At 45.2% G+C, this 24,851-nt stretch overlaps 1 protein-coding gene across 4 annotated transcripts in view; it reads left to right on the top strand.

Annotated features, from left to right (window-relative positions):
• The window catches only part of ophn1 (oligophrenin 1), a 218,430-nt gene that overhangs the window by 122,152 nt on the left and 71,427 nt on the right, over window positions 1-24,851 (top strand). For all 4 annotated transcript variants that reach the window (XM_070882805.1, XM_070882807.1, XM_070882806.1 and 1 more), the window contains exons 12-15: window positions 11,355-11,388; window positions 11,508-11,570; window positions 13,983-14,057; window positions 16,783-16,867. In XM_070882805.1, coding sequence (XP_070738906.1) covers window positions 11,355-11,388; window positions 11,508-11,570; window positions 13,983-14,057; window positions 16,783-16,867 — 257 coding nt within the window. The remainder of the gene's footprint in view (window positions 1-11,354; window positions 11,389-11,507; window positions 11,571-13,982; window positions 14,058-16,782; window positions 16,868-24,851) is intronic.

The raw sequence follows: 24,851 nt of genomic DNA, 5'->3' as shown, positions 1-24,851 counted from the left end.
AGATACAGTGGCATTTAAGAGAAAGACTTTCATTTATATAACACTGCAGGACATCCCAATGCACTTTAAATAAAGAATGACTTGCATTTATCACCGGAACTCCCAAAGTGCTTTACAGCCAATGAAGTACTTTTGAAGTGTAGTCACTGTTATAATGTGGGAACGCGGCAGCCAATTTGCACACAGCAAGCTCCCACAAGCAGCAATGTGATAATGACCAGATAATCTGTTTTTGTTCTGTTGATTGAGGGATAGTATTGGTCAGGTCACTGGGGATAACTCCCCTGCTCGTCTTGAAAATAGTGCCATGGGATCTTTTTACATCCAGCTGAGAGAGCAGACGGGGCCTCGGTTTAACATCTCAGCCGAATGACAGCACCTCCGACAGTGCAGCGCTCCCTCAGCACTGCACTGGAGTGTCAGCCTAGATTTATGTGCTCAAGTCCTTGAACTTGCAACCTTTTGACTTGTTAGGTGAGTGTGCTGCCCACTGAGCCACAGCTGACATTAAATCCAGTTTACAGTACCAGATGTGTAGCTGAGATGTGGTGGGTCTGAATAACTTGCTTTACCAGAGGACACCGAATATAATTGTCGCACTTCAAACTTTGTCCCGGATGGAGTTGGCTAATTGAATGCCAGGATTTGAACCCGAAACCTGCCATTCTCCTCCACATGGCTCCGTTCCACTCCAGAGGTGCAACTTGTTCACTGAGCCACCAGGGACTCGTGATTGATGGCTATGACCTGGGGCTGGATTTTCGGGCTTCTGCCATCCCTGTTGGCAGAGGTAAGCACTTCCGGGCGGGCGGCCAGTTTCCAGCACCCCACCGGGACTTTCGGTGCCGGTTTCGATGGGGCGCAGAACATTACGGCCCGGAAAAGGCGAGCCGGTGTGTAACGTCCCTGGTTGCAACACCGACTTGATTTTTGGCTGCTGCCTGATCCTTAGCGCTCCGCAGCGCGCCCTGGTGGAGCCGCCTGTTAAAGCGGGCTTTCTGAGCTGTAGCGGCCTCAGTGAGGTAAGTAATGTCCACGTTGGGTAAATGTGATTGTTTTTTATTTTGTTTTTTTGGTTGCGATTTATGTTGTGGATGCGTGAGTTATTAAGAATGTTTTAGGTGTTTTTTTTTTCAGATTTTATTTTGTTGCGTCCCCCGGCCTCTCTGAGCGCTCCGAGGCCGGCTGTTTAGCTTGTGATTTTCACTTGCTGAGCCGGCCAAGCATCCTGAGAGAGGTGTGGAACGTCTCCCTTAGTGCTCTGCCCCCACCCTCGGGGGCCCAGCTGCCGAATTTTGCTGACTGAGGCGCAAACTTTACTGTCCCACCGCCATTACCGCCCCGAAATGAGCAGAACCAAAAATCCAGCCCTTGGACTCTGTGTGGATGTGTGAGTGCATTGAGAAGGGTAGGGGGAAGCTTTTAATTGAGCAAGGTGACTTGTGTAAGAATGCATTCCCTCAGAGCAAAAATGTTAGCTTAGCTCTAAGCCTCTCCCATTTCATTTTCCAGCAATATCTGATTTCAATTCTTTTAACTGTTTCAATTTTCTGCTTGACCTGGAGCTCAACTGAGTGAAAAACTATCGGAAAGCTGCTCAGTGAAAATTTGGTATTTGCTGCCACCTGTTGTACATGTGTGTCACTGCAATTCTATTCCCGACCAGATATTTTAGCTGCTTTTTGAGGGAATTAATCAACATTGTATAAATTACTTTTGCTGAGAACCGACTCCCGATATCTGCCTTTGCAGGAGGAAAGGGGATCTTCTAATGTTGCCTGAAGATGGTTCATTTTGAATTTGTGCTCATGGTTTCAGTAAAATAACCTGCTCACATCTCCATCATCAATGCCTCTGCGTTTAACTTAAAAACACAAGAAATAGGAGCAGGATTAAGCCATTTGGCCCCTCGAGCCTGCTCCGCCATTCAATAAGATCATGGCTGATCTGATCATGGACTCAGCTCCACTTCCCTGCCCGCTCCCCATAACCCTTTATTCCCTTTTGCTCAAAAATCTGTCCATCTCCGCCTTAAATATATTCAAAAACCCAGCCTCCACAGCTCTCAGGGGCAGAGAATTCCATAGATTTACAACCCTCTGAGAGAAGAAATTCCTCCTCATCTCAGTTTTAAATGGGCAGCCCCTTATCCTGAGACTGTCCCCTAGTTTTAGTTTCCCCTATGAGTGGAAATATCCTCTCTGCATCCACCTTGTCGAGCCCCCTCATTATCTTATGTTTCGATAAGATCACCTCTCATTCTTCTGAACTCCAATAAGCATAGACCCAACCTACTCAACCTATCTTCATGAATCAACCCCCTCATTGAAACATAGAAAATAGATGCAGGAGTAGGCCATTCGGCCCTTCGAGTCTGCACCACCATTCAATAAGATCATGGCTGATCATTCACCGCAGTACCCCTTTCCTGCTTTCTTGCCATACCCCTTGATCCCTTTAGCCATAAGGGCCATATCTAACTCCCTCGTTCATATATCCAATGAACTGGCATCAACAACTCTCTGCGGTAGGGAATTCCACAGGTTAACAACTCTCTGAGTGAAGATGTTTCTCCTCATCATAGTCCTAAATGGCTTACCCCTTATCCTTAGACTATGTCCCCTGGTTCTGGATTTCCCCAACATCGGGAACATTCTTCCTGTCCAGTCCCGTCAGAATTTTATATGTTTCTATGAGATCCCCTCTCATCCTTCCAAACTCCAGTGAATACAGGCCCAATCTCTCCTCATATATCAGTCCTGCCATCCTGGGAATCAATCTGGTGAACTTTGGCTGCACTCCCTCAATAGCAAGAACGTCCTTCCTAAGGTTAGGAGACCAAAACTGAACACAATATTCCAGGTGAGGCCTCACCAATGCCCTGTACAACTGTAGCAACACCTCCCTACCCCTGTACTCAAATCCCCTCGCTATGAAGGCCAACATGCCATTTGCCTTCTTCACCGCCTGCTGTACCTGCATGCCAACTTTCAATGACTGATGTACCATGATACCCAGGTCTCGTTGCACCTCCCCTTTTCTTAATCAGCCGCCATTCAGATAATATTCTGCCTTCGTGTTTTTGCCACCAAAGTGGATAACCTCACATTTATGCACATTATACTGCATCTGCCACACGTTTGCCCACTCACCTAACCTGTCCAAGTCACCCGGCAGCCTTTTAGCGTCCTCACAGCTCACCGCCACCCAGCTTAGTGTCATCTGCAAACATGGAGATATTACACTCAATTCCCTCATCCAAATCATTAATGTATATTATAAATAGCTGGGATCCCAGCAGTGAGCCCTGCGGCACCCCACAAGTCACTGCCTGCCATTCTGAAAAGGACCCGTTTATCCCAACTCTCTGCTTCCAGTCTGCCAACCAATTCTCTATCCACGTCTGTACATTACCCCCAATACCATGTGCTTTAATTTTGCACACCAATCTCTTGTGTGGGACCTTCTCAAAAGCCTTTTGAAAGTCCAAATACACCACATCCACTGGTTCTCCCTTGTCCACTCTACTAGTTACATCCTCAAATTCTAGAAGATTTGTCAAGCATGATTTCCCTTTCATAAATCCATGCTGACTTGGACTGATCCTGTCACTGCTTTCCAAATGTGCTGCTATTTCATCTTTAATAATTGATTCCAACATTTTCCCCACTACTGATGTCAGGCTAACCGGTCTCTAATTACCTGTTTTCTCTCCCTCCTTTCTTAAAAAGTGGTGTTACATTAGCTACCCTCCAGTTCATAGGAACCGATCCAGAGTCGATAGACTGTTGGAAAATGATCACCAATGCATCCACTATTTCTAGGGTTACTTCCTTAAGTACTCTGGGATATAGACTATCAGGCCCCGTGGATTTATCGGCCTTCAATCCCATCAATTTCCCTATCACAATTTCCCACCTAATAAGGATTTCCTTCAGTTCCTCCTTCTCACGAGACCCTCGGTCCCCTAGTATTTCCGGAAGGTTATTTGTACCAAAGTATTTGTTTAACTAGTCCGCCATTTCTTTGTTCCCCATTATAAATTCACCTGAATCTGACTGCAAACTTGGAGATATTACACTCAATTCCCTCATCCAAATCATTAATGTATGTTGTAAATAGCTGGGGTCCCAGCAGTGAGCCCTGCGGCACCCCACAAGTCACTGCCTGCCATTCACTAATCTTTTTCTCTTCACATATCTATAGAAGCTTTTGCAGTCAGTTTTTATGTTCCCAGCAAGCTTCCTCTCATACTCTATTTCCCTCCTCCTAATTAAACCCTTTGTCCTCCTCTGCTGTATTACAAAGTTCTCCCAGTCCTCAGGTTTGCTGTTTTTTCTGGCCAATTTACATGCCTCTTCCTTGGATTTAACACTGTCCTTAATTTCCCTTGTTAGCCATGGTTGAGCCACCTTCCCCATTTTATTTTTACTCCAGACAGGGATGTACAATTGTTGAAGTTCATCCATGTGATCTTTAAATGTTTTCCATTGCCTATCCACCATCAACCCTTTAAGTATCACTCGCCAGTCTATTCTAGCCAATTCACATCTCATACCATCGAAGTTACCTTTCCTTAAATTCGGGACCCTAGTCTCTGAATAAGCTGTGTCACTCTCCATCTTAATAAAGAATTCTACCATATTATGGTCAATCTTCCCCAAGGAGCCTCGCACAACAAGATTGTTAATTAGTTCTTTCTCATTACACATTACCTAGTCGAGGATGGCCAGCCCTCTAGTTGGTTCCTCAACATATTGGTCTAGAAAACCATCGCTAAGACACTCCAGGAAATCTTCCTCCACCGCATTGCTACCAGTTTGGTTAGTCCAATCAATATGTAGATTAAAGTCGCCCATGATAACTGCTGTACCTTTAATGCATGCATCCCTAATTTCTTGTTTGATGCTGTCCCCAACCTCACTATTACTGTTTGGTGGTCTGTACACAACTCCCACGAGCATTTTCTGCCCTTTAGTATTCTGTAGCTTCACCCATACAGATTCCACATCATCCAAGCTAATGTCCTTCCTTACTATTGCATTAATTTCCTCTTTAACCAGCAACGACATCCCACCTCCTTTTCCTTCCTGTCTATCCTTCCTGAATGTTGAATACCCCTGGATGTTGAGTTCCCAGCCTTGGTCACCCTGGAGCCATGTCTCTGTGATGCCAATTACATCATATCCGTTGACTGATATCTGCGCAGTTAATTTGTCCACCTTATTCCGAATACTCCTCGCATTGAGGCACAGAGCCCTTCAGGCTTGTCTTTTTAACACCCTTTGCCCCTTGAGAATTTTGCTGTAATGTGGCCCTTTTTGCTTTTTGCCTTGGGTTTCTCTGCCCTCCACTTTTACTTTTCTTTCTATCTTTTGCTTCTGCCCCCATTCTACTTCCCTCTGTCTCCCTGCATAGGTTCCCATCCCCCTGCCATTTTAATTTAACTCCTCCCCAACAGCACTAGCAAACACTCCCCCTAGGACATTGGTTTCAGTCCTGCCCAGGTGCAGACTGTCCGGTTTGTACTGATCCCACCTCCCCCAGAACCGGTTCCAATGTCCCAGGAATTTGAACCCCTCCCTTCTGGACCATCTCTGGAATCAACTTCGTGAACCTTCTCTGAACAGCCTCCAATGCAAGTATATCCTTCCTTAAATACGGAGACCAAAACTGCATGCAGTACTCTGTGTGGTCTCACCAATACCCTGTACAGTTGTAACCGGACTTCTCTGCTTTTATACTCTATCCCCCTTGCAATAAAGGCCAACATCCATTTGCCTTCCTGATTACTTGCTGTACCTGCACATTAACTTATTGGGCTCAATTTTTCCCCCAAAGCTTTTTTTGGCGTAATTGAAGAGTTATGCCCATTTTTGGGGGGCCCAAGTACGTCAAAAAAATGTTCTAAGTTTCCCCGTTGGATTTCTTCATTTTGGCACTACCTAACTTGTCCGTTTAGTTATAGGGGTGGAGCCTTGATCTACGCCAAACAGATCAGATTGCCACGGTAACCAGGGACACAATGCGAGCTGAGGCTGCAAAGTGAAACATATAGCCAGCTCACAACACATTAAAACACATTGCAGCAACTTAAAAACATATTAAAATGCATTGCATCAACTTGCCTCTTCCAATTATTAAAGCTGGTCTCACTCTCTCACCCCTAGCCATGGCCGAAGGACTTGCTGGTCCGTTTCCCCGCCCGACCCTGGCCCTCAGTGCTTTGCCGGTCTGCTCCCTAACCCTATCCCAAGCCGAATGGCCTTCTCCAACCGGATCCCTGTACCTAACTATACACAAAAGGCTTCCCTGTTTCCCCCACCTCTCTCTTACCTCTTCTGCTGCTGCTGTCCACATACGCTGGCCTAAGCAGAACTGGAGTAACTCTCAGCTGGCCAAACTTGCCTAAATGGCCAGAATTGGTGCAGGTGGCAGGTTACACCCCTTTTGGCTGAAAAACAACTTGCCTAAATAAATCGTAACTAATTGAGTTACGCTGGTGCAAATTGATTGGGTCAACTGTTTTTTTTAACTTGGGCCAAAAAAATGGCTTGCTCCAAAAAAACGGGGCAAATTACTGGGGAAAATTGAGCCCTTTGTGTTTCATGCACAAGGACCCCCAGGTCCCTCTGTACTACAGCACTTTGCAATTTTTCTACATTTAAATTGTAATTTGTTTTTCTGTTTTTTTTCTGCCAAAGTGGATAACCTCACATTTTCCAACATTATATACTCCATCTGCCAAATTTTTGCCCACACACTTAGTCTGTCTATATCCCTTTGCAGATTTTTTGTGTCTTCCTCACAATTTGTTTTCCCACCCATCTTAGTATCATTAGCAAACTTGGCTACATTACACTCGGTCCCTTCGTCCTAGTCATTAATGTAGATTGTAAATAGTTGAGGACCCAGCACCGATCCCTGCGGCACCCCACTAGTCACTGTTTGTTTGCCAACTGGAAAATGACCCATTTATCCGGAAAATGACCCATTTATCCCGAGAATGGAACACCATAGGAAGCTCTTTTTGTTTTAGCAGTGAATGCTGATTGTCTCCGGGCAAATTCTAACCTACTTTATTTCTCTGATTACGATTTCTTCTCTTTCTCTCTTCTCCTCCGCCACCCGGCTTGTTCATGGTGCAAGATGATTTAGAAAGTTGGTTTAGGAAAGAGGCTGTGAGGCTTGGAGAACTGGAGCTAATTACTGCAAACAGCTGTACATGGCCAGACTATGCCTGAGGCCTGTGTTACATATTCATAAACATCAATCAAAATTCCTGTTTTTCTCCGACTAATACGGCAAGGGGGGGGGAGCAAAAAAGAGATTTGTGGCACAGACACCAGCAACTCTCGCACATCTGCCCCAAGTGACCATGAATGAGCCCAGGTGGCAAACATCTGACTGTTTAATCCCAATTGATTAGCTGCCCAACATCTGTACACAGACACGTCCCAGCGGGGATCACAGAATAGCCATCGGGAGCAGGAACCCTGCTTTGCATTTTCCAGCGATGTCCCAAAGCGCTTTTACCGCCAGTGCTTGAAGTACAGCCAGATCCCACAAACAGCAATGTGATGATTTGTTTTAGTGATGTGTGTTGACGGATAAACATTGGCCAGGACATGGGGAGGATTCCCGCCCCCCCCCCCCCCCCCCCCCACAACGCAATAGTGCCACGGAATCTATTGCATCCACCTGCAGGGGGCAGATGAGGCCTCGGTTTAAAGTCTCATCTGAAAGACGGCACCTCCGACAGTGCAGCGCTCCCTCGGTACTGCACTGGAGTGCTGGCCTAGATTTCTGCACTCCAGTCTCTGGAGTGGCGCTTGAACCCACAACATTCTGACTCCCACGGCTAATGCCTTGACATTCCCTGTCCGAGATCACCGAACACAGGCCAAACTTGGGACTTTCCTCATATGTATGATTCAATACCAATTCATGTGGTATTGTTTATCATCCATTTGAACCATCAAGGGTGGAACTACGGAACTACTCTCCTTCCATTCTCTTAACTGTTCATGAGTTCCACCTTCCTGCTCCCCCTACTCTCTTCATTCGGTGACAACAACATCTGCCGTGCAGGAGTTTGTAGAATTTTTTGGTCAGAACTAATGACCCCTGACCTTTTTAAGGATATTTGTACCCAACATAGGAGCATGTTGTTGTGTGGTATTTGTTTATTTTCAAGTCCCTCCATGGCCTCACCCCTCCCTATCTCTGTAATCTCCTCCAGCCCCACAGCCCCCCGAGATGTCTGCGCTCCTCTAATTCTGCCTTCCTGAGCATCCCTGATTATAATCGCTCAACCATTGGTGGCCATGGCTTCGGTTGCCTAGGCCCCAGGTTCTGGAACTCCCTGCCTAAACCTCTCCCGCCTCTCTCTCCTCCTTCAAGACGCTCCTTAAAATCTACCTCTTTGACCAAGCTTTTGCTCACCTGTGATAATTTTTCCTAATGCGGCTCGGTATCAAATTTTTTATCTCGTATTAATCCTATGAAGCACCTTGGGACGTTTCACTACGTTAAAGGCGCTATATAAATACAAGTTGTTGTTCATGTTTTACCTCAATGGCTTAAAGAGGACAAAGTTGCAAAATATACCTTGGAGCAGACCCCGGATCTGGTCAATGACTAATTATTGTCAAACTTCCCACTGAACAACGGGTTACTGGGGGCACGGCTGGGCTGGGTTTTAGCTTGACTGGTGCAAGGCCCATTCCTAGAATTATCTCGTTCCCATCTTGACCTTGGCATAGTTTAACTTGAGAAATATTTCCCTTGTTCCCCCATGAATTACAGATGGATTTTATTCTTTGGAGTTTCAGACATAGGTTGTCACTTAGTGTTGACCTTCCAAATGGGACAATAAAATGGTTATTTGTGTGTGTCTATACTTTTCTTTTCCTCTCTCTCGGTCTCTCTCCCTGGTCTCGGTCTCTCTCTCTCGCTCTCTCTCTCTCTTTTTCTCTCTTGCTGCATATCGTTCAGATATCCCTCTGCTAATTTTTCCTTGTTGAAAAATCAAAGTGAAGGACCAAGCACTGAGAGGGGTAGAAGAGTCAATGAGATAAATCAAGTTGTAAGGATTATATGGTGCCAAAGTTGGGTTTTTAAAAGCCTTCAGATTGTAGGCCAGAAAGATTAAGGGAGGTACTGTGTTCCTGTTTTACTTGGAAAGAGTGGTTTAGAGTCGGAGACAGTGCAGCGATTCTTGATCTCGATGTCGGGAGGAGGAAACGTGTCCAAGAAGGTGCAATTAGAGCTTGAGAGGAGAGTTCAAAGAAGTAATGACAGCACGTGATAAAGTAGAGACCAACAGCATTCTTGGGTTAACTGCAGGACAAAAAATCTACAGAAAGTGAGGGGAGAAAAGAGAGAGAGAGAGTGACTTGCATCTATCTCCCCTATCCAGGCTGCATGAGCAGAATAAGTATTTGTGGAGGGGGTTAGTACTGTAATAAATCCCGTAATGTACTGGGGTGGGTCAAGAAGTTTCATCAAAAATGCCTGTTCATCATCCAATATTAACAGCTCGTCAATAAATCTAAAGCAAGTTTCATTACACTATGCTGGCTGCGCCCCACACTCGACTGGAAACATATTGCATCTGGATTTAGCTCAAAAAATATTGAGGAGAAAGCATGCGAGTGTGTTGGTTATAGAACGATGATTCATTCCCAGAATGTGTCTCTAATGTGGAATGTTGGAGACTGGAACTTTGTACATTTTTTTTTCTCCTTTTAAAAATCCTGCTCTCTGTAATCACACTGAGACTACACAGAAGGCTCCCTTCTGCAGATGTTGCGCCGAGAGAAATGGTGTGGCTCCTGCAGGCACTAATGGAAGAGTTGGAAAAGTTCAATGAATAGTTTTTGCATCTAGCCCCGTCGGGAGTTCTCAGAGACTGGAGAAAGGACTGATGCCAATTTTCTGATGGCAAACTATTTTATTGCGAGGCTTTGTTCAAATCGGTCTCCACTCCCTTTCTAACCACCCCATCCACACACAAACTTGAACAGGCTTGAGGTGCTGATGTGTCCCTAAATTGACCCCATGTCTGGGCAGATTCTGGTTCGACTCTTGCTGACAATAGTTTGACATTGAGATGTCAAGTTCCATAAGGTGAAGTCTGCACAGACCTTGACCGGCTCACCAATTGCCCTTCATTTTCCATGTTCGTCAATATGGAGCAATGGAGTAGTATGTACTTTGTCTGTGAAGTTAATTCATTCTCACTGGGGGGGGGGGGGGTTCTGTTTACATCTCAGCGATTGATTTAATATTTCACATCCTTTTACTGCTGCATCTGACAGATAGTGTGTATACAAATGTTTGTATTATAACATGAATGTAAGTGTTAGTTTGATCCAGTGCAGCATTCCAAGACTGGATCAAACCACTATGTACTATGTGAGCGCTGCATTGTCTGAGGTGCAAGCTTTAGAATGAGGCATTAAGCCAAGGACCTGTCAGCCTGTTCAGGTGGATGTAAAAGATCCCATATCACTATTTGAAGATGTGCAGGGGAGTTTTGTGTCTTGGCCCACATTCCTCCTTCAACTAGTATTACCAAAAACAGATTAACTGGTCACTTATCTCGTGTTTTGTGGGACAAATTGGTTGCACACCAAGAACATAAGAATTAGGAGCAGGAGTCGGCCATTCAATAAGATCGTGGCTGATCTACCCCAACTCCACTTGCCTGCACTATCCCCATATCCCTTGATTCCCAAGTTGATCCCGTGATCAAGAGTTGGCTGTGAAGCGATTTAAAACATCCTGCGGACGTAACAGGCACCGTTTCAATACATGTTCTGGTTCTTTCCTTTTATTGCTTTGATCCCTTCCGGAATTATGCTAGTTATGTCTCTTTCTGTTGACAATGACTTTATATCATCATAAGACTCAACACCACCACCATCCATCCGATGAATGAGGCATCTTTTTCCCAGCTAGGTGCAGGCTTGCGGGGTCGAATGGCCTAATCCTGTTCCCAGGTCCCAGCTTTTATCTCGGTTCCTGGTGAGTTAGTTGGCCTTGGATGGATTGGTGCTTCCCATGCTAAAATTGCCTGTGCTGCTCCTGGATTAGGGAGATTAGACATCCAGTTCTTCATCGCTCTGCAGAAAACCCAACTTAAAAGTGAGTGTTCATTTGAGGATAGAATCCTCCATCGCCACATAACCTGCCAACACTCATTGTCCAAGCTTTGGGAGCACTGGAAGACATCTTGGTGCTTGCGCCCTCACTCCTGGCAGAGGAGAGGGAAAATCAGAGTGGGGAGAAATGAATCTTTCTGTTGTCCTGAATTAACCAGCTATTGTCTCTCTGCTTCTGAATTCTAGATCTACATCACTCCGAATGCGAAACCAGAGGAAAGTATGTGTGCAATGTTTCACTTATTGATTTACTTTGGTTGGGCATTTTGAAATTCTGTTATTGATTGAATGCAGAGTCTATATATGGATCCTCACTAGTTTAATTATTTTCTTGCACAGTGCAACTGAATGAACTTGGCTTCAAGTTTGTGAGGAGGTGCATTAATGCTGTGGAGTCCAAAGGTGAGAAAATTATATTTCTGTTCCCATTGTTGGTAAAACCCGAAAGTATCTCAAGTCACTGTTACAATTTCAATGGAATGCATTGAGAGCAGATTCACAATGTGTGCCTGGTACTATAACCCACAGAGAGATTCACACTATACCCCTGGTACTATAACCCACTGAGATAGATTCACACTATACCCCTGGTACTATAACCCACTGAGAGAGATTCACACTATACCCCTGGTACTATAACCCACTGAGATAGATTCACACTGTACCCCTGGTACTATAACCCACTGAGATAGATTCACACTGTACTCCAGTACTATAACCCACTGATAGTACCACGGGTACAGTGTGAATCTATAACCCACTGAGAGATTCACACTGTACTCCGGTACTATAACCCACAGAGAGATTCACACTGTACCCCTGGTACTATAGCCCACTGAGATAGATTCACACTGTACCCCTGGTACTATAACCCACTGAGATAGATTCACACTGTACCCCTGGTACTATAACCCACTGAGATAGATTCACACTGTACTCCGGTACTATAACCCACTGATAGATTCACACTATACCCCTGGTACTATAACCCACTGAGATAGATTCACACTATACCCCTGGTACTATAACCCACATAGAGATTCACACTATATCCCTGGTACTATAACCCACTGATAGATTCACACTGTACCCCTGGTATTATAACCCACTGAGATAGATTCACACTGTACCCCTGGTACTATAACCCACTGATAGATTCACACTGTACCCCGGTACTATAACCCACTGAGATAGATTCACACTGTACCCCGGTACTATAACCCACTGATAGATTCACACTGTACCCTGGTACTATAACCCACTGAGATAGATTCACACTATACCCCTGGTACTATAACCCACTGATAGATTCACACTGTACCCTGGTACTATAACCCACTGAGATAGATTCACACTATACCCCTGGTACTATAACCCACTGAGATAGATTCACACTGTACCCCTGGTACTATAACTCACTGAGATAGATTCACACTGTACCCCTGGTACTATAACCCACTGAGATAGATTCACACTGTACCCCTGGTACTATAACCCACTGAGATAGATTCACACTGTACTCCGGTACTATAACCCACTGATAGATTCACACTGTACCCCTGGTACTATAACTCACTGAGATAGATTCACACTGTACCCCTGGTACTATAACCCACTGAGATAGATTCACACTGTACCCCTGGTACTATAACTCACTGAGATAGATTCACACTGTACCCCTGGTACTATAACCCACTGAGATAGATTCACACTGTACCCCTGGTACTATAACCCACTGAGATAGATTCACACTGTACTCCGGTACTATAACCCACTGATAGATTCACACTATACCCCTGGTACTATAACCCACTGAGATAGATTCATACTGTACCCCTGGTACTATAACCCACTGAGATAGATTCACACTATACCCCTGGTACTATAACCCACTGATAGATTCACACTGTACCCCGGTACTATAACCCACAGAGAGATTCACACTATACCCCTGCTACTGTAACCCACTGAGATAGATTCACACTACCCCTGGTACTATAACCCACAGAGAGATTCACACTATACCCCTGGTACTATAACCCACTGAGATAGATTCACACTGTACCCCTGGTACTATAAACCCACTGAGATAGATTCACACTATACCCCTGGTACTATAACCCACTGATAGATTCACACTGTACCCCTGGTATTATAACCCACTGAGATAGATTCACACTATACCCCTGGTACTATAAACCACTGATAGATTCACACTGTACCCTGGTACTATAACCCACTGAGATAGATTCACACTGTACTCCGGTACTATAACCCACTGATAGATTCACACTGTACCCCTGGTACTATAACCCACTGAGATAGATTCACACTGTACCCCTGGTACTATAACCCACTGATAGATTCACACTGTACCCCGGTACTATAATCCACTGAGAAAGCTTCACTCTGTGCCCCTGGTACAGACCCCCATCTAACCCGCTCAATGACCCAGTTCCTCACTGAGAGCTGGATTTATGCCCTGCTCCCAGTACTGTGGGAGTGGCTGTGAGCGAGAATTACACTGCACCTCTAATACTATCTTGTTCCCTTCCATGGCTTCCCCTCATTTCCCAGGCTGCACGAAGCAGAGTGCCTGGCATGATGGGCTTTGTATTTCTCCATCGCACTCCCCACCCCAGAAGATGAGAGTGGGAAGACCTGGCTCTGTCTGGGTTACCGATCAAGATTCCTTTTTATTTCAATGAATAAAATAATCTCGTCTGAGAAATTAAAATAGTGAAAAAAGATACAAGTTTAATATTAAGCCCCCTTTTAATAAAATATTGAATTTGGATTTATTTATCTTTGCAGGAATCACTACAGAAGGTGTTTACAGAACTGTGGGCAGCAACTTCCAAGTACAGAAACTACTAACTCAGTATTTTGGTGAGAACATAGCTCATCAAACAAATTACTGGTGTTCCCTCTCTGACCCTTACTCGCTCAACAGTAGCAGATTGAGTAGCGGATGAACCAGAATTCGGAACTGGACAGGTTTGGGTTCCGTAAAAGTATTTGCACCTCTGGCAACACAGGTTTGTGGGATGTCCTCTGACCTCCTGGACAAGGAGTCGTTCCCCAGCCCCCCACCTGTAACGGAGGTGACCACCACTGCCGATTGATGGAGGTGCTGCCCATTTCCTGGCTCTCCTATTGATAGAAACATAGAAAATAGGTGCAGGAGTTCGGCCCTTCAAGCCTGCACTACCATTCAATATGAACATTCTTCCTGCACTTAACCTGTCCAATCCCGTCAGAATTTTATACGTTTCTATGAGATCCCCTCTCATTCTTCGAAATTCCAGTGAATATAAGCCTAGTCAATCCAGTCTTTCTTCATATGTCAGTCCTACCATCCCGGGAATCTGTCTGGTGAACCTTCGCTGCACTCCCTCAGTGGCAAGAATGATCCTATTAGAAATTTCAGAGTGATCCGTTTTTGAGCAGCATGATAGACTGGAAAAGCCTGAAGTGATTGGCGACCTTTATTGTACAGTTTTGCCAGCATTTGTAGATCGGTCTTGGGCAGTGTTTGAAATGATATCCAAAACCATTTTTTAATCTTGCTTAATTCCATTTATATTCCTTTTTATTTTCATTTCACATTTCATCCATGATCATTTTACCCTGTTTATAAAGAAAAAAAAATCAGCATTCTGAAGAAGGGCTGAGCCTGAGTTAGGAATGTTGCATATTCTACTGCAGTATTATTGATGTCAGTTGCAATCCAACAACAATTTACATTTATATAGCACCTTTAACACAGCAAAACTTCCCGAGGCACATCACAGGAGCATTATCTCACAAAATTTGACACGAGATATTAGGGCAGATATAGGACAAAGAGGTTCGTTTAAAGAAGGTCTGAATAGAGGAAAGGGAGGCAGAGTGGTTCAGGGAGGGGATTATAGAGCTTTAGGGCCGTGACACGGCGGGCTGGCAATGGTGGAGCGATTAAAATCGGGGATGCTCAGCAGAGCAGAATTTGAGGAGTGCAGAAATCAGAGTTGTAGGTAATGTTCCCATTCATGTATTTTTTGGGTGCGTGGCCCTTTTAAGGAGCTGTGCGACTCATTCAAATTTCCACGCACGCGCGGTTTTTCCCTTTGTGAAGCCGACAAGCGGCCTGCACGGGACCTCCAGAGCGCTGTCCGGCCACGCAACTTAACAGGAACATTGGTTATAGGGCTGGAGGAGATTAGAGATAGGGTGGGGCAAGGCCATGGAGGGTTTTGAAAACAAGGATGAAAACTTTAAAAATCGATGCATTGCTTAACCGGGACCTAATGTACGCACATGGGGTGATGGGTGAACAGCACCTGGTGCGAGTTAGGACTCCGGCAGCAGAATATTGGATGACCTCAAGTTTATGGAGAGTGGAAAATGGGAGGAGAGGGAGGTGGAGGGATTTACAGAACTTGGGGTCTAAACAGCCGAAGGTATGGCTGCCAATGGCAGAGCGATTAAAATCCACGTTGCTATATGTATTGAGGTAGATTTAATTCTTCCATATTCTTTAAAAGAAATAAAATAAAAACAATGTCAGAGAGTTATCACACTAGTCCACGACCTACACACAAGCACCATTTTCCAGGGATTTTAGTAGACTCAACAGTCAACCTATTCAATCACTGCAGAGTAACAATCAATAAAGCAAAAACAGCATGAAATATATAGCCCAAGCTGCAGAGAGCAAGTCAGAGGAAGTCGTACTGAAACTGTACAGTGCACTGATCAGACCACCTCTTGAGTATTGCATGAGAGACCAGGGAAGACATTCAGTTTCCCTCGCCCCCTCCCCTTTCCCCTCAAAAGGCCTGCTACCGTTCGGCATTTGGGCTCGGGTGAAGAATTTTTTTTATTCGTTCCTGAGATGTGGGCATCGCTGGCAAGCCCATCCCTAATTGTCCTCGAGAAGGTGGTGGTGAGCTGCCTTCTTGAACCGCTGCAGTCCCTTGTGGTAAAAGGTACTCCCACAGTGTTGTTGGGGAGGGAGTTCCAGGATTTTGACCCAGTGATGATGAAGGAACGGTGATATACTTCCAAGTCAGGATGGTGTGTGACTTGGAGGGGAACTTGGAGGTGGTGGTGTTCCCATGTGCCTGCTGCCCTGCCCTTGTCATTCTAGGTGGTAGAGGTCACGGGTTTGGGAAGCCTTGGCGAGTTGCTACAGTGCATCTTGTAGATGGTACACACTGCAGCCACGGTGCATCCATTTGGGGTGAAGTACCAGAGGGTTGGCAGCAGCTTCAGGACCGGATGGCAGAAAATGAGGAAAGGACGTATAAACTTCAAGGTGAAAGAACTAAAAGAAAGATCGTGTGGCAAAAGTTTAAGCTGCGCATGAACTGCCTGCATCAGCCAGTGTTGCAGGATTTAAGAATTTTTAATTACAGGCCATTGGAAGTAAACCAGAAAGTATTTGCAATTTGGCGGCGTACTCCTTCTCAATAAGTGATCCAGTGAACTGTTATGTTCCCCGCTCACCCTCCCTCCACTCCCAGAAACTGTCTGCACTGTAGAAACCAGGGATCCCAGGGGTTTAATAAACAGTCCTTACTGACTGATCTATGCAGTGATATTGGTTTCTTTATTATTTCTTGTTCCTTAGATCCAAATCATCCTGGTGATGTTGACTTCCAGAACATCGAGTGGGATATAAAAACAATCACCAGTGCACTGAAGCACTACCTCAGGTAGGAGACCCCACATGCTAATTAGTGCAGAATGATGCTATCCTGCCTCACCTACCCCACCCTACATACATATGCGAAGTGATATATTTGCCCCTTTTTTTCAATAGTTTAACAGTTTCCGATGTGCTGTGTCATAGAATCTTAGAGCACAGAAGGAAGCCATTCGGTCTATCATACCTGTGCCAGCTCTTTGTAAGAGCTACTCCATTCATCCCACGCCCCCCCCCATTCTTTCCCCAAAGCCCTGCAAAAGTATATATCCAGTTTGCTTTTGAAAGTTTTATTGTTGAATCTACTTCCACCATCCTTTCCAGCAGTGCATTTCAGATCATCATAACTCGCTGTGTTTAAAAAAACATTTTTTTTTAAATTCTCCTCATCCAAGTATCTTTAAAAGGCACATTTAAAACAAAATGTGTAGTACTGCCTTCTGTCACTGGAAATTAGCTATATTTCTCTGGCCTTGCCTGATGTATATTTATATTAAGAAAGACAATCAAGCTATTCTTTACGAATAGAGGTAGGGTTTTCGGAAAGAATGGTTCAGAAAGCTGGTAGAAACCTGTATCACTGACAAGTAGTGATGCCACCATCTATTCAGGACAGCCTTTGTTTAGACAGCCCTCGATTGATCCCTCCAGCTGGCCAATGCATGTCTTTACCCATGTGGTAATATAGCTTCCTGTCCATTGTAGTAGTGATTGCCATTGTCTTGCAGAGTGGATTCTCAGTGGGGGAAAACATATAGGAGACGTGTAAGTTTGGTAGCTGACATTCTAGTTAATTACGATTTTGATCGAGCTACAATGGGTGTGGAGGCAAGGCCCAAACTTCTGAGATGGGCTCACCTACAGGACTCTGAAAATGACTGCGTCTGGGATTAGAATGTTACTAAGCTGCCCGTCTACTCTATTATTTCAAAAGGCAGCTCACTTTAGGAAGGATGTCAAGGCCTTGGAGAGGGTGCAGAAGATATTTACTTGAATGGTACCAGCGTTGAGGGACTTCAGTTATGTGTCGAGATTAGAGAAGTTGGGATTGTGTCTTTTAGAGTGGAAAGGGTTAAGAGGAGATTTAATACAGGTGCTCAAAATGATGAAAGGTTTTGAAAGTGGACGGGGAGAAACTCTTTCCATTGGTGGGAGGGTCAGTAACCAGAAGACATAGCTTTAAAGTGTTTGAAAATGAAGATTTTTATATGCAGCGATTTGTGGTGTTCTGGAATGTACTGCCTGAAAGAGTGGTGGAAGCAGAATCAATAGTTTCAAAAGAGAATTGTATAAATACTTGGAGAGGAGAAAAATTACAGGGCTATGGGGAAAGAGCGGGGGAGTGGGACCAATTGAATATTTCTTTCAAAGAGCTGGTAGAGACACGATGGGCTGAATGACCTCCTGTCCTGTATCATTCTATAAGTCTGCAAAGAAAGTCCATTGAAAGGAACTTAACCTGTAGGTTGTCTGTTTAAGTCTCGAGAACTGGTTCAAATCTACAGAATTATTCGATCTAATGTGGACAACTGGCTGCATTTTCACTGGTGTTGCCAAAGACCAGTTCTGTGAATGTACCGGTCTGGTTATTCTGTCTGGTATGGAAGTGTCTGGCACTAACCAACATCTGAAGTGTGGAGAAAATCCTACTTCTAAATCCAGAGACAAAAATAAGTCTATTGTTGGTCCAGGGCACACTGTATCTCGGGATACTTTGTGCATTAGGTAACAGCTTGGATCATTGGGAGTTTGCGTGTTGGTTTCTGGAGCTGGTTTTTGTGCTGGGTGCAAGAGAATCATCTGGCAAGTGTTTGAAATGTAACAACTCTTGTAGCAGTCAGAAATTGCCTTTTTTGTTTAAAGACTGGGTTGAACTTTTTTTTTCTGGCAGGTTCTGGTATATTCTGTTGGATATATACCACTGGTTCTTTGTGCTACTTTCAAGATATTTGAGCTCTTACAAACCTGTTCATTTTCATTCCAGAAGAAATTGTTTTAAGTTCTCCCAATAAGTTCAAATTGATTCCTGTACAACAGATGGCAGTCCTTTAGGGCAACTGTTTCCATTTCTGGTTTAATCCTCAGACTGACAGATCCAGGAAAATTGTATGGCACTTTTCCCACACTGTGACACTGAAAACCAACGCTAATGTTGCAGGAGTTAAAGGAAGGGATTTAATTGCAGATGGCATAAACATTTAAAATCAAATTTAGTTATATTTGAGATTTTTAAAAAAAAGCAAACATCAGTTCTTCCCCTGAACATTTGTCTTTATCTAGTTTTCTCTCTCTCCTCGCCTCACCACATGTCTCTCTACAGCTCACCTTGTCCACAAGACCTGCTCTCTTCACCCCATTCCCACTAAACTGCTGACTACCCAATCTCTCTTGCAAAACCCCACACTAACTAACTGACACTAAAAATTGTTTCTTTACCTTGGGTACTGTCACCTTCCCTTTCTGTTATCGTTGTCCTGTCCTTGTAAACTGCCACCCCGTTTCCAGCTTCGCTTTCCTTCGAAAGTCCTTGAACGTGTTGTCACTTCCCAAATGCTCTCCCGGCCAGCCTCCGTAAACGTCAGCTCATCCAAAGCTCTGCTGCCCATAACCTATCTTGCAACAATACCCACTCCTGTGCCCGCAGACCTAAACTGAGTCTTGTTTCTGCAACACCTCAAATTAAAAATTCTCCACCTCATGTTTAAATCCTTTAATGGCCATGTCCCTCCCTATCCCCCTTATCTTCTCCAGACCTACAACTCCAAGTACTCTACATTTGTTCATCTCTCGCTTATGCATCCCGCCCCCCATGCCCTCTCCTTTTTTCCCCACCATGTATTCAACTGTCTAGACTCTAAGCTTTGGAATTCCCTCCTTAATCCCCTCTGCCCCTCCACCCCCATTTCTTCCTTTACACCCTCCTAGAAACCTATTTATTTGACCAAGCTTTTAGTCAAACTCCTAATAGTTCCTCCTTTGGCTCGGTGGCAATTTCTATCTGATTACACTTCTTTGAAACGACTTGGGACATTTTTATGTTAAAAATGCAAAATAAATACTAGTTTCTGTTGTTGCTCCCTCGGTTATTCCTTCCTCCCTTTTTCTTTCCTAATCTTCTCATTTTTTGTTTATTTTCTCGAATCTAAACTACTCTGCTAAAACTATGCATGTTTCTTTTAAACCTGAGCATCTAACCCTTCACCTCTTCCTCCTGGCTGCCATCTTTCATCCTGGAAGTGGAAATAAATTTAATTAAGAAAATAAAAATTGCGTCTGTGCCTCCAGACTAGCTCAAGGCCATTTATTTATTTAGCCAACCAAAAGCTAGCGTTGGATAAATACAATCAATTATTATGACCAGTGCAATTTAGGACATTTTTATGCATCAAAGCAGAAAACTGCCGCCAATTAATAACCTTTAAAAGTGGTGCCTAGTTGTTCCCTTCTGAACACATTCTTCTAGGGCACACTAAGGGTGTAAGATTAATTTTAGTTTAAAACCAGTCACAGTGAAGTGTGCTCTTGTACAAGTTGTTTAGGTTTTTTTACGAAGTGATACAGAATGCAAAGAGAAGGATTGCATCCATGATTCTGTGAGTTCTTGACATCGGGAATGCAGCTGTTGGAATACATCAGGCATTTAAAAAAAAAAGGAAAAATAGAGGGGAGTTATTCCACCTCCAGAACAGCATTAGCTGAGCCTTGGTAGCAAGTCCCCTTCCACCCTCTGAGTGCATGACATCAAGAGGGGAGAAAATAACATTGAGATATTTTATGGCACACCACGTAGATCTATAGAATGGTCTTAACATAGAAAATTGCTGAGCAGTCAGCAGGAAGCTGAAGCTGAAATGCAGAAAAATAATTTAGTCAACATTTTCACATCTCACTGCAGACGAGAACAGCACATTGAAAAATCCATTCTTCACGCTAATCCTCCTCGCTGAGGAAGCTCTCTTTGCCTTCATATTCATCCAGTTCACTTTGACCCTGTTCCTTCAGCCAACAACAACTTGAGTGTGTGTGTGTGTATATAGCGCCTTTAATGTAGTAAAACTTTCCAAGCAATGCTATCAAGCAGAGTTTGACACCAAGCCACATAAGGGGAAATTAGGGCAAGTGTCGAAAAGCTTGGTCAAAAGTTTTAAGGTGCATCTTAAAGGAGGAAAGAGAGGTAGAGAGCGTAGGGCCGAGGCAACAGAAGGCATGGCCACCAATGGTTGAGTGATTATAATCAGGGATGCTCAAGAGGGCAGAATTAGAGGAGTGCAGATATTTCGGGGGGGTTGTTGTTGGGCTGGAGGAGATTAGAGATGGAGAGGGACGAGGACATGGAGAGATTTGCAAACAAGGAAGAGAATTTTGAAATTGCGGTGTTGCTTAACCGGGACCCAATGCCTTCCTTGGTTGACTAGCGGGTTTATAATTGCACCTCCATCACAAACAGTTTCGCAATATAATCTGGTTAATTTGGCGTTGAATTTTCCCTGTTAATACTGTAGATTGAATTCAGAAATACCAGAACAAATGTGCTTGTGCTGTTTTCTCATTCTTACCACTGATCTAGAAACATAGAACATAGAAAAATAGGTGCAGGAGTAGGCCATTTGGCCCTTCTAGCCTGCACCGCCATTCAATGAGTTCATGGCTGAACATGCAACTTCAGAACCCCCTTCCTGCTTTCTCGCCATACCCCTTGATCCCCCCAGTAGTAAGGACTTCAGTTTGACGTCTGCAGGTGAACCATGTGGAATCTGCATCTTTCGTCTGTATGGGCAAAGTCAAAATGCCGGACCCAATGCAAGTGCAGTCAACAGCAATCAGTCGGCACCGATCGCACTTTGCCTTCAGAGTCACATAATGGAATCACCTCTCCGGAAGAGCCCTGGTATCTCTGACAGCAAGCATGCACACAGCACAGAAGGAGGCAAATCGGCTCATCATGCCTGTGCCGGCTCTTTGAAATAGTTATCCAATTAGTCCCACTCCCCTGCTCCTCCCCATAGCCCTGCAATTTTATCCCCTTCAAGTTTTTATTTAATCACTTTGAAAAGTTACTATTTAATCTGCTTCCACCACCCTTCCAGGCAGTGCATTCCAGATCATAACATAATCTACCTGGCAATGACATCACCATGACAGTCCCTCAAAATCGAGGAAGACTTGCTTCCACTCTTAAAAGTGAGTTCTTAGGTGACTGTACAGTCCAATACGGGAATTACAGTCTCTGTCACAGGTGGGACAGACAGTGGTTGAAGGAAAGGGTAGGGATTCTGGTTTCCGCTGTCTGCGCTTGGTTTCTGCATGCTCTCGGTGACGAGACTCGAGGTGCTCAGCACCCTCCCAGATGCTCTTCCTCCACCCCAGAGACTCCCAGGTGTCGGTGGGGATGTTGCACTTAATCAAGGAGGCTTTGAGGGTGTCCTTGAAACGTTTCCTCCGCCTACCTGGGGCTCACTTGCCATGTAGGAGTTCCGAGTAGAGCGCTTGCTTTGGGAGTCTTCTGTCAGGCATGTGGGCGACGTGGCCCGCCCAACCGAGCTGGTCGATTGTGGTCAGTGCTTCGATACTGGGGATGTTGGCCTGATCGAGAACACTGATATTGGTGCGTCTGTCCTCCCAGGGGATTTGCAGGATTTTGCGGCGGCAGCACTAGTGGTACTTCTCCAGCGCTTTGAGGTGTCTGCTGTATATAGTCCATGTATCTGAGCCATATAGGGGGGGCGGGTATCACTTCAGCCCTGTAGACCATAAGCTTGGTGCCAGATTTGAGGTCCTGGTCTTCAAACACTCTTCCTCAGGCGACAGAAGGCTGCACTGGCACACTGGAGGCGGTATTGGACCTCATCATCGATGTCTGCCCTTGCTGTTAGTAGGCTCCCAAGGTATGAAAATGGTCCACGTTGTCCAAGGCTGCGCCGTGGATTTTAATGACCGAGGGGGCAGTGCTGTGCGGCGGAGTCAGGTTGGTGGAGGACCTTTGTCTTACGGATGTTTAGTGTAAGGTCCATGCTTTCGTACACCTCGATGAAGATGTTGACGATGGGTTGGAGTTCAGCCTCTGCGCAGACGCAAGCATATTCTGCGTACTGTAGTTCGATGACCGAGGATGGGACGACCTTGGATCTAGCCTGGAAGCGACGAAGATTGAACAGGTTCCCATTGGTTCTATAGTTTAGTTCCACTCCAGCAGGGAGCTTGTGAGATGGAGCATTGCAGCGAGGAAGATCGAGAAGAACGTTGGCGCTAAGATGCAGCCCTGCTTGACCCCAGTCCGGATGTGGATTGAGTCTGTGGTGGATCCGTTGGTCAGGATCACTGCTTGCATGTCATCGTGGAGCAGGCAGAGGATGGTGACAAACTCTTGGGGACAGCCAAAACGGAGGAAGACGCTCCGTAGTCCCTCACGGTTGACAGTGTCAAAGGCCTTTGTGAGGTCAAAGAAGGTCATGTACAAGGGTGCTGTTCCCTGCATTTCTCGTTGTTGTCGCGCGGTGAAGATCATGTCCGTTGTGCCCCTTAGTGGATGGAATCCGCATTGTGACTCTGGGAGGAGCTCCTCAGCCACAGGGAGAAGACGGTTGAGGAGGATTCTAGCGATGACTTTCCCAGTCGCCGACAGCAGGAAGATTCCTCTGTAGTTGCCACAGTCGGACTTGTCCCCTTTTTAAAGATGGTCACGATTACAGCATCTCTGAGATCTCCTGGCATGCTCTCCTCCTTCCAGATAAGAGAGATGAGGTCATGCATTCGTGCCAATAGTGATTCTCCGCCATACTTTAGTGCCTCGGTAGGGATTCCATCTGCTCCTGATGCCTTGTTGTTCTTGAGCTGATGGATGGCCTTTTCTACCTCGTGCAGGGCTGGGATTTTGCTGAGATGGTGGCGGGTAGCATGTTGTGGGATGGAGTCGAAGACACTCGTGTCGAAGGCAGAGTCTCGATGAAGGAGATCTTCGAAGTGCTCCTTCCAGCAGGCCCTGACTGCCTGGTGTCCTTAATGAGTGTCGCCCGGTTCTTGTGCAGCATTGGGATGGGGTCTTGGGTGCTTGGGCTGCAGGTGGACTTAACTGCCGTGAAGAATCCTTGTACGTTATGGCTGTCAGCCAGCTGCTGGATCTCCTGTGTTTTCTCCACACACCATCTATTCTTTAGGTCACGATTTTTTGTTGGACCTCGGCCTTCAGCCGTCTGTAGAGCTGCTTTGCTGCTCCCGAATTGGGTTGCTGCTTTAAGCTCAGAAATGCTCTGCCCTTGCTGTTTGTTAGCTCCTGGATCTCCCCTGTTTATTCTCGTCAAACCATCGCCCTTCCAGGCAGTGCATTCCAGATCATGACTTATCTACCTGGCAATGATTATGGAGAAATTGGCATCTCCGGCCTTTGGGTTAACACAGCGGCAAATACAGAGCCTTGCCATATGTGGCTACCCTGCAGCACAGGGCTGGTACATTAAGTGTCAGTAAGGACCGCTGCGGCCTTGAAACTTGGCTCAATACTAACCTATTGAGATGGAGCGGCACAGTGGAGCACGCTTCTTGCAAGTACCTCGTGCAGCACCGCCTCCACTACCGCAGTGATCAAAAGAGGGTGAGAAGTGCTGGGTTGTTCTGTACTGTCTACACCTTGTGTTTCCTTTCCCAGCTAATTCTTAGTCCCATTCCTTTGAGTCATGGGGAACGGCTGCTAACGGGTTGAGATATTTCTGAGCCTATCCAGAGGTTTTCAGAATTTTTGCCCCTTACCTCCATTGTCTGCACCCAACACTGGTGTTCTTCTTAAACCTGCCATTTACACTCATGAGTTGACCATAGTAAATTAGGTGCAAACAACACATTTCCATTTTAAGTTTGTCTAAAACCTGGCACCAACCATTTGAGTCTAAGGTGCATCCATGTCCGGAAGCAACGGTGAGGGACATTTGCCTTCAGTGTATTGAAGGACCATCCAGGACAGCCTTTGATGCGCCAGCCATCTGATATTTTAATTATCCAAG

The sequence above is a fragment of the Pristiophorus japonicus genome, chromosome 6 (genome assembly GCF_044704955.1).
Source record: "Pristiophorus japonicus isolate sPriJap1 chromosome 6, sPriJap1.hap1, whole genome shotgun sequence".
Lineage (NCBI taxonomy): Eukaryota > Metazoa > Chordata > Chondrichthyes > Pristiophoridae > Pristiophorus > Pristiophorus japonicus.
Note: the sequence above shows the minus strand (reverse complement) of the source record. Positions and strands in the feature narration are given on the sequence as shown.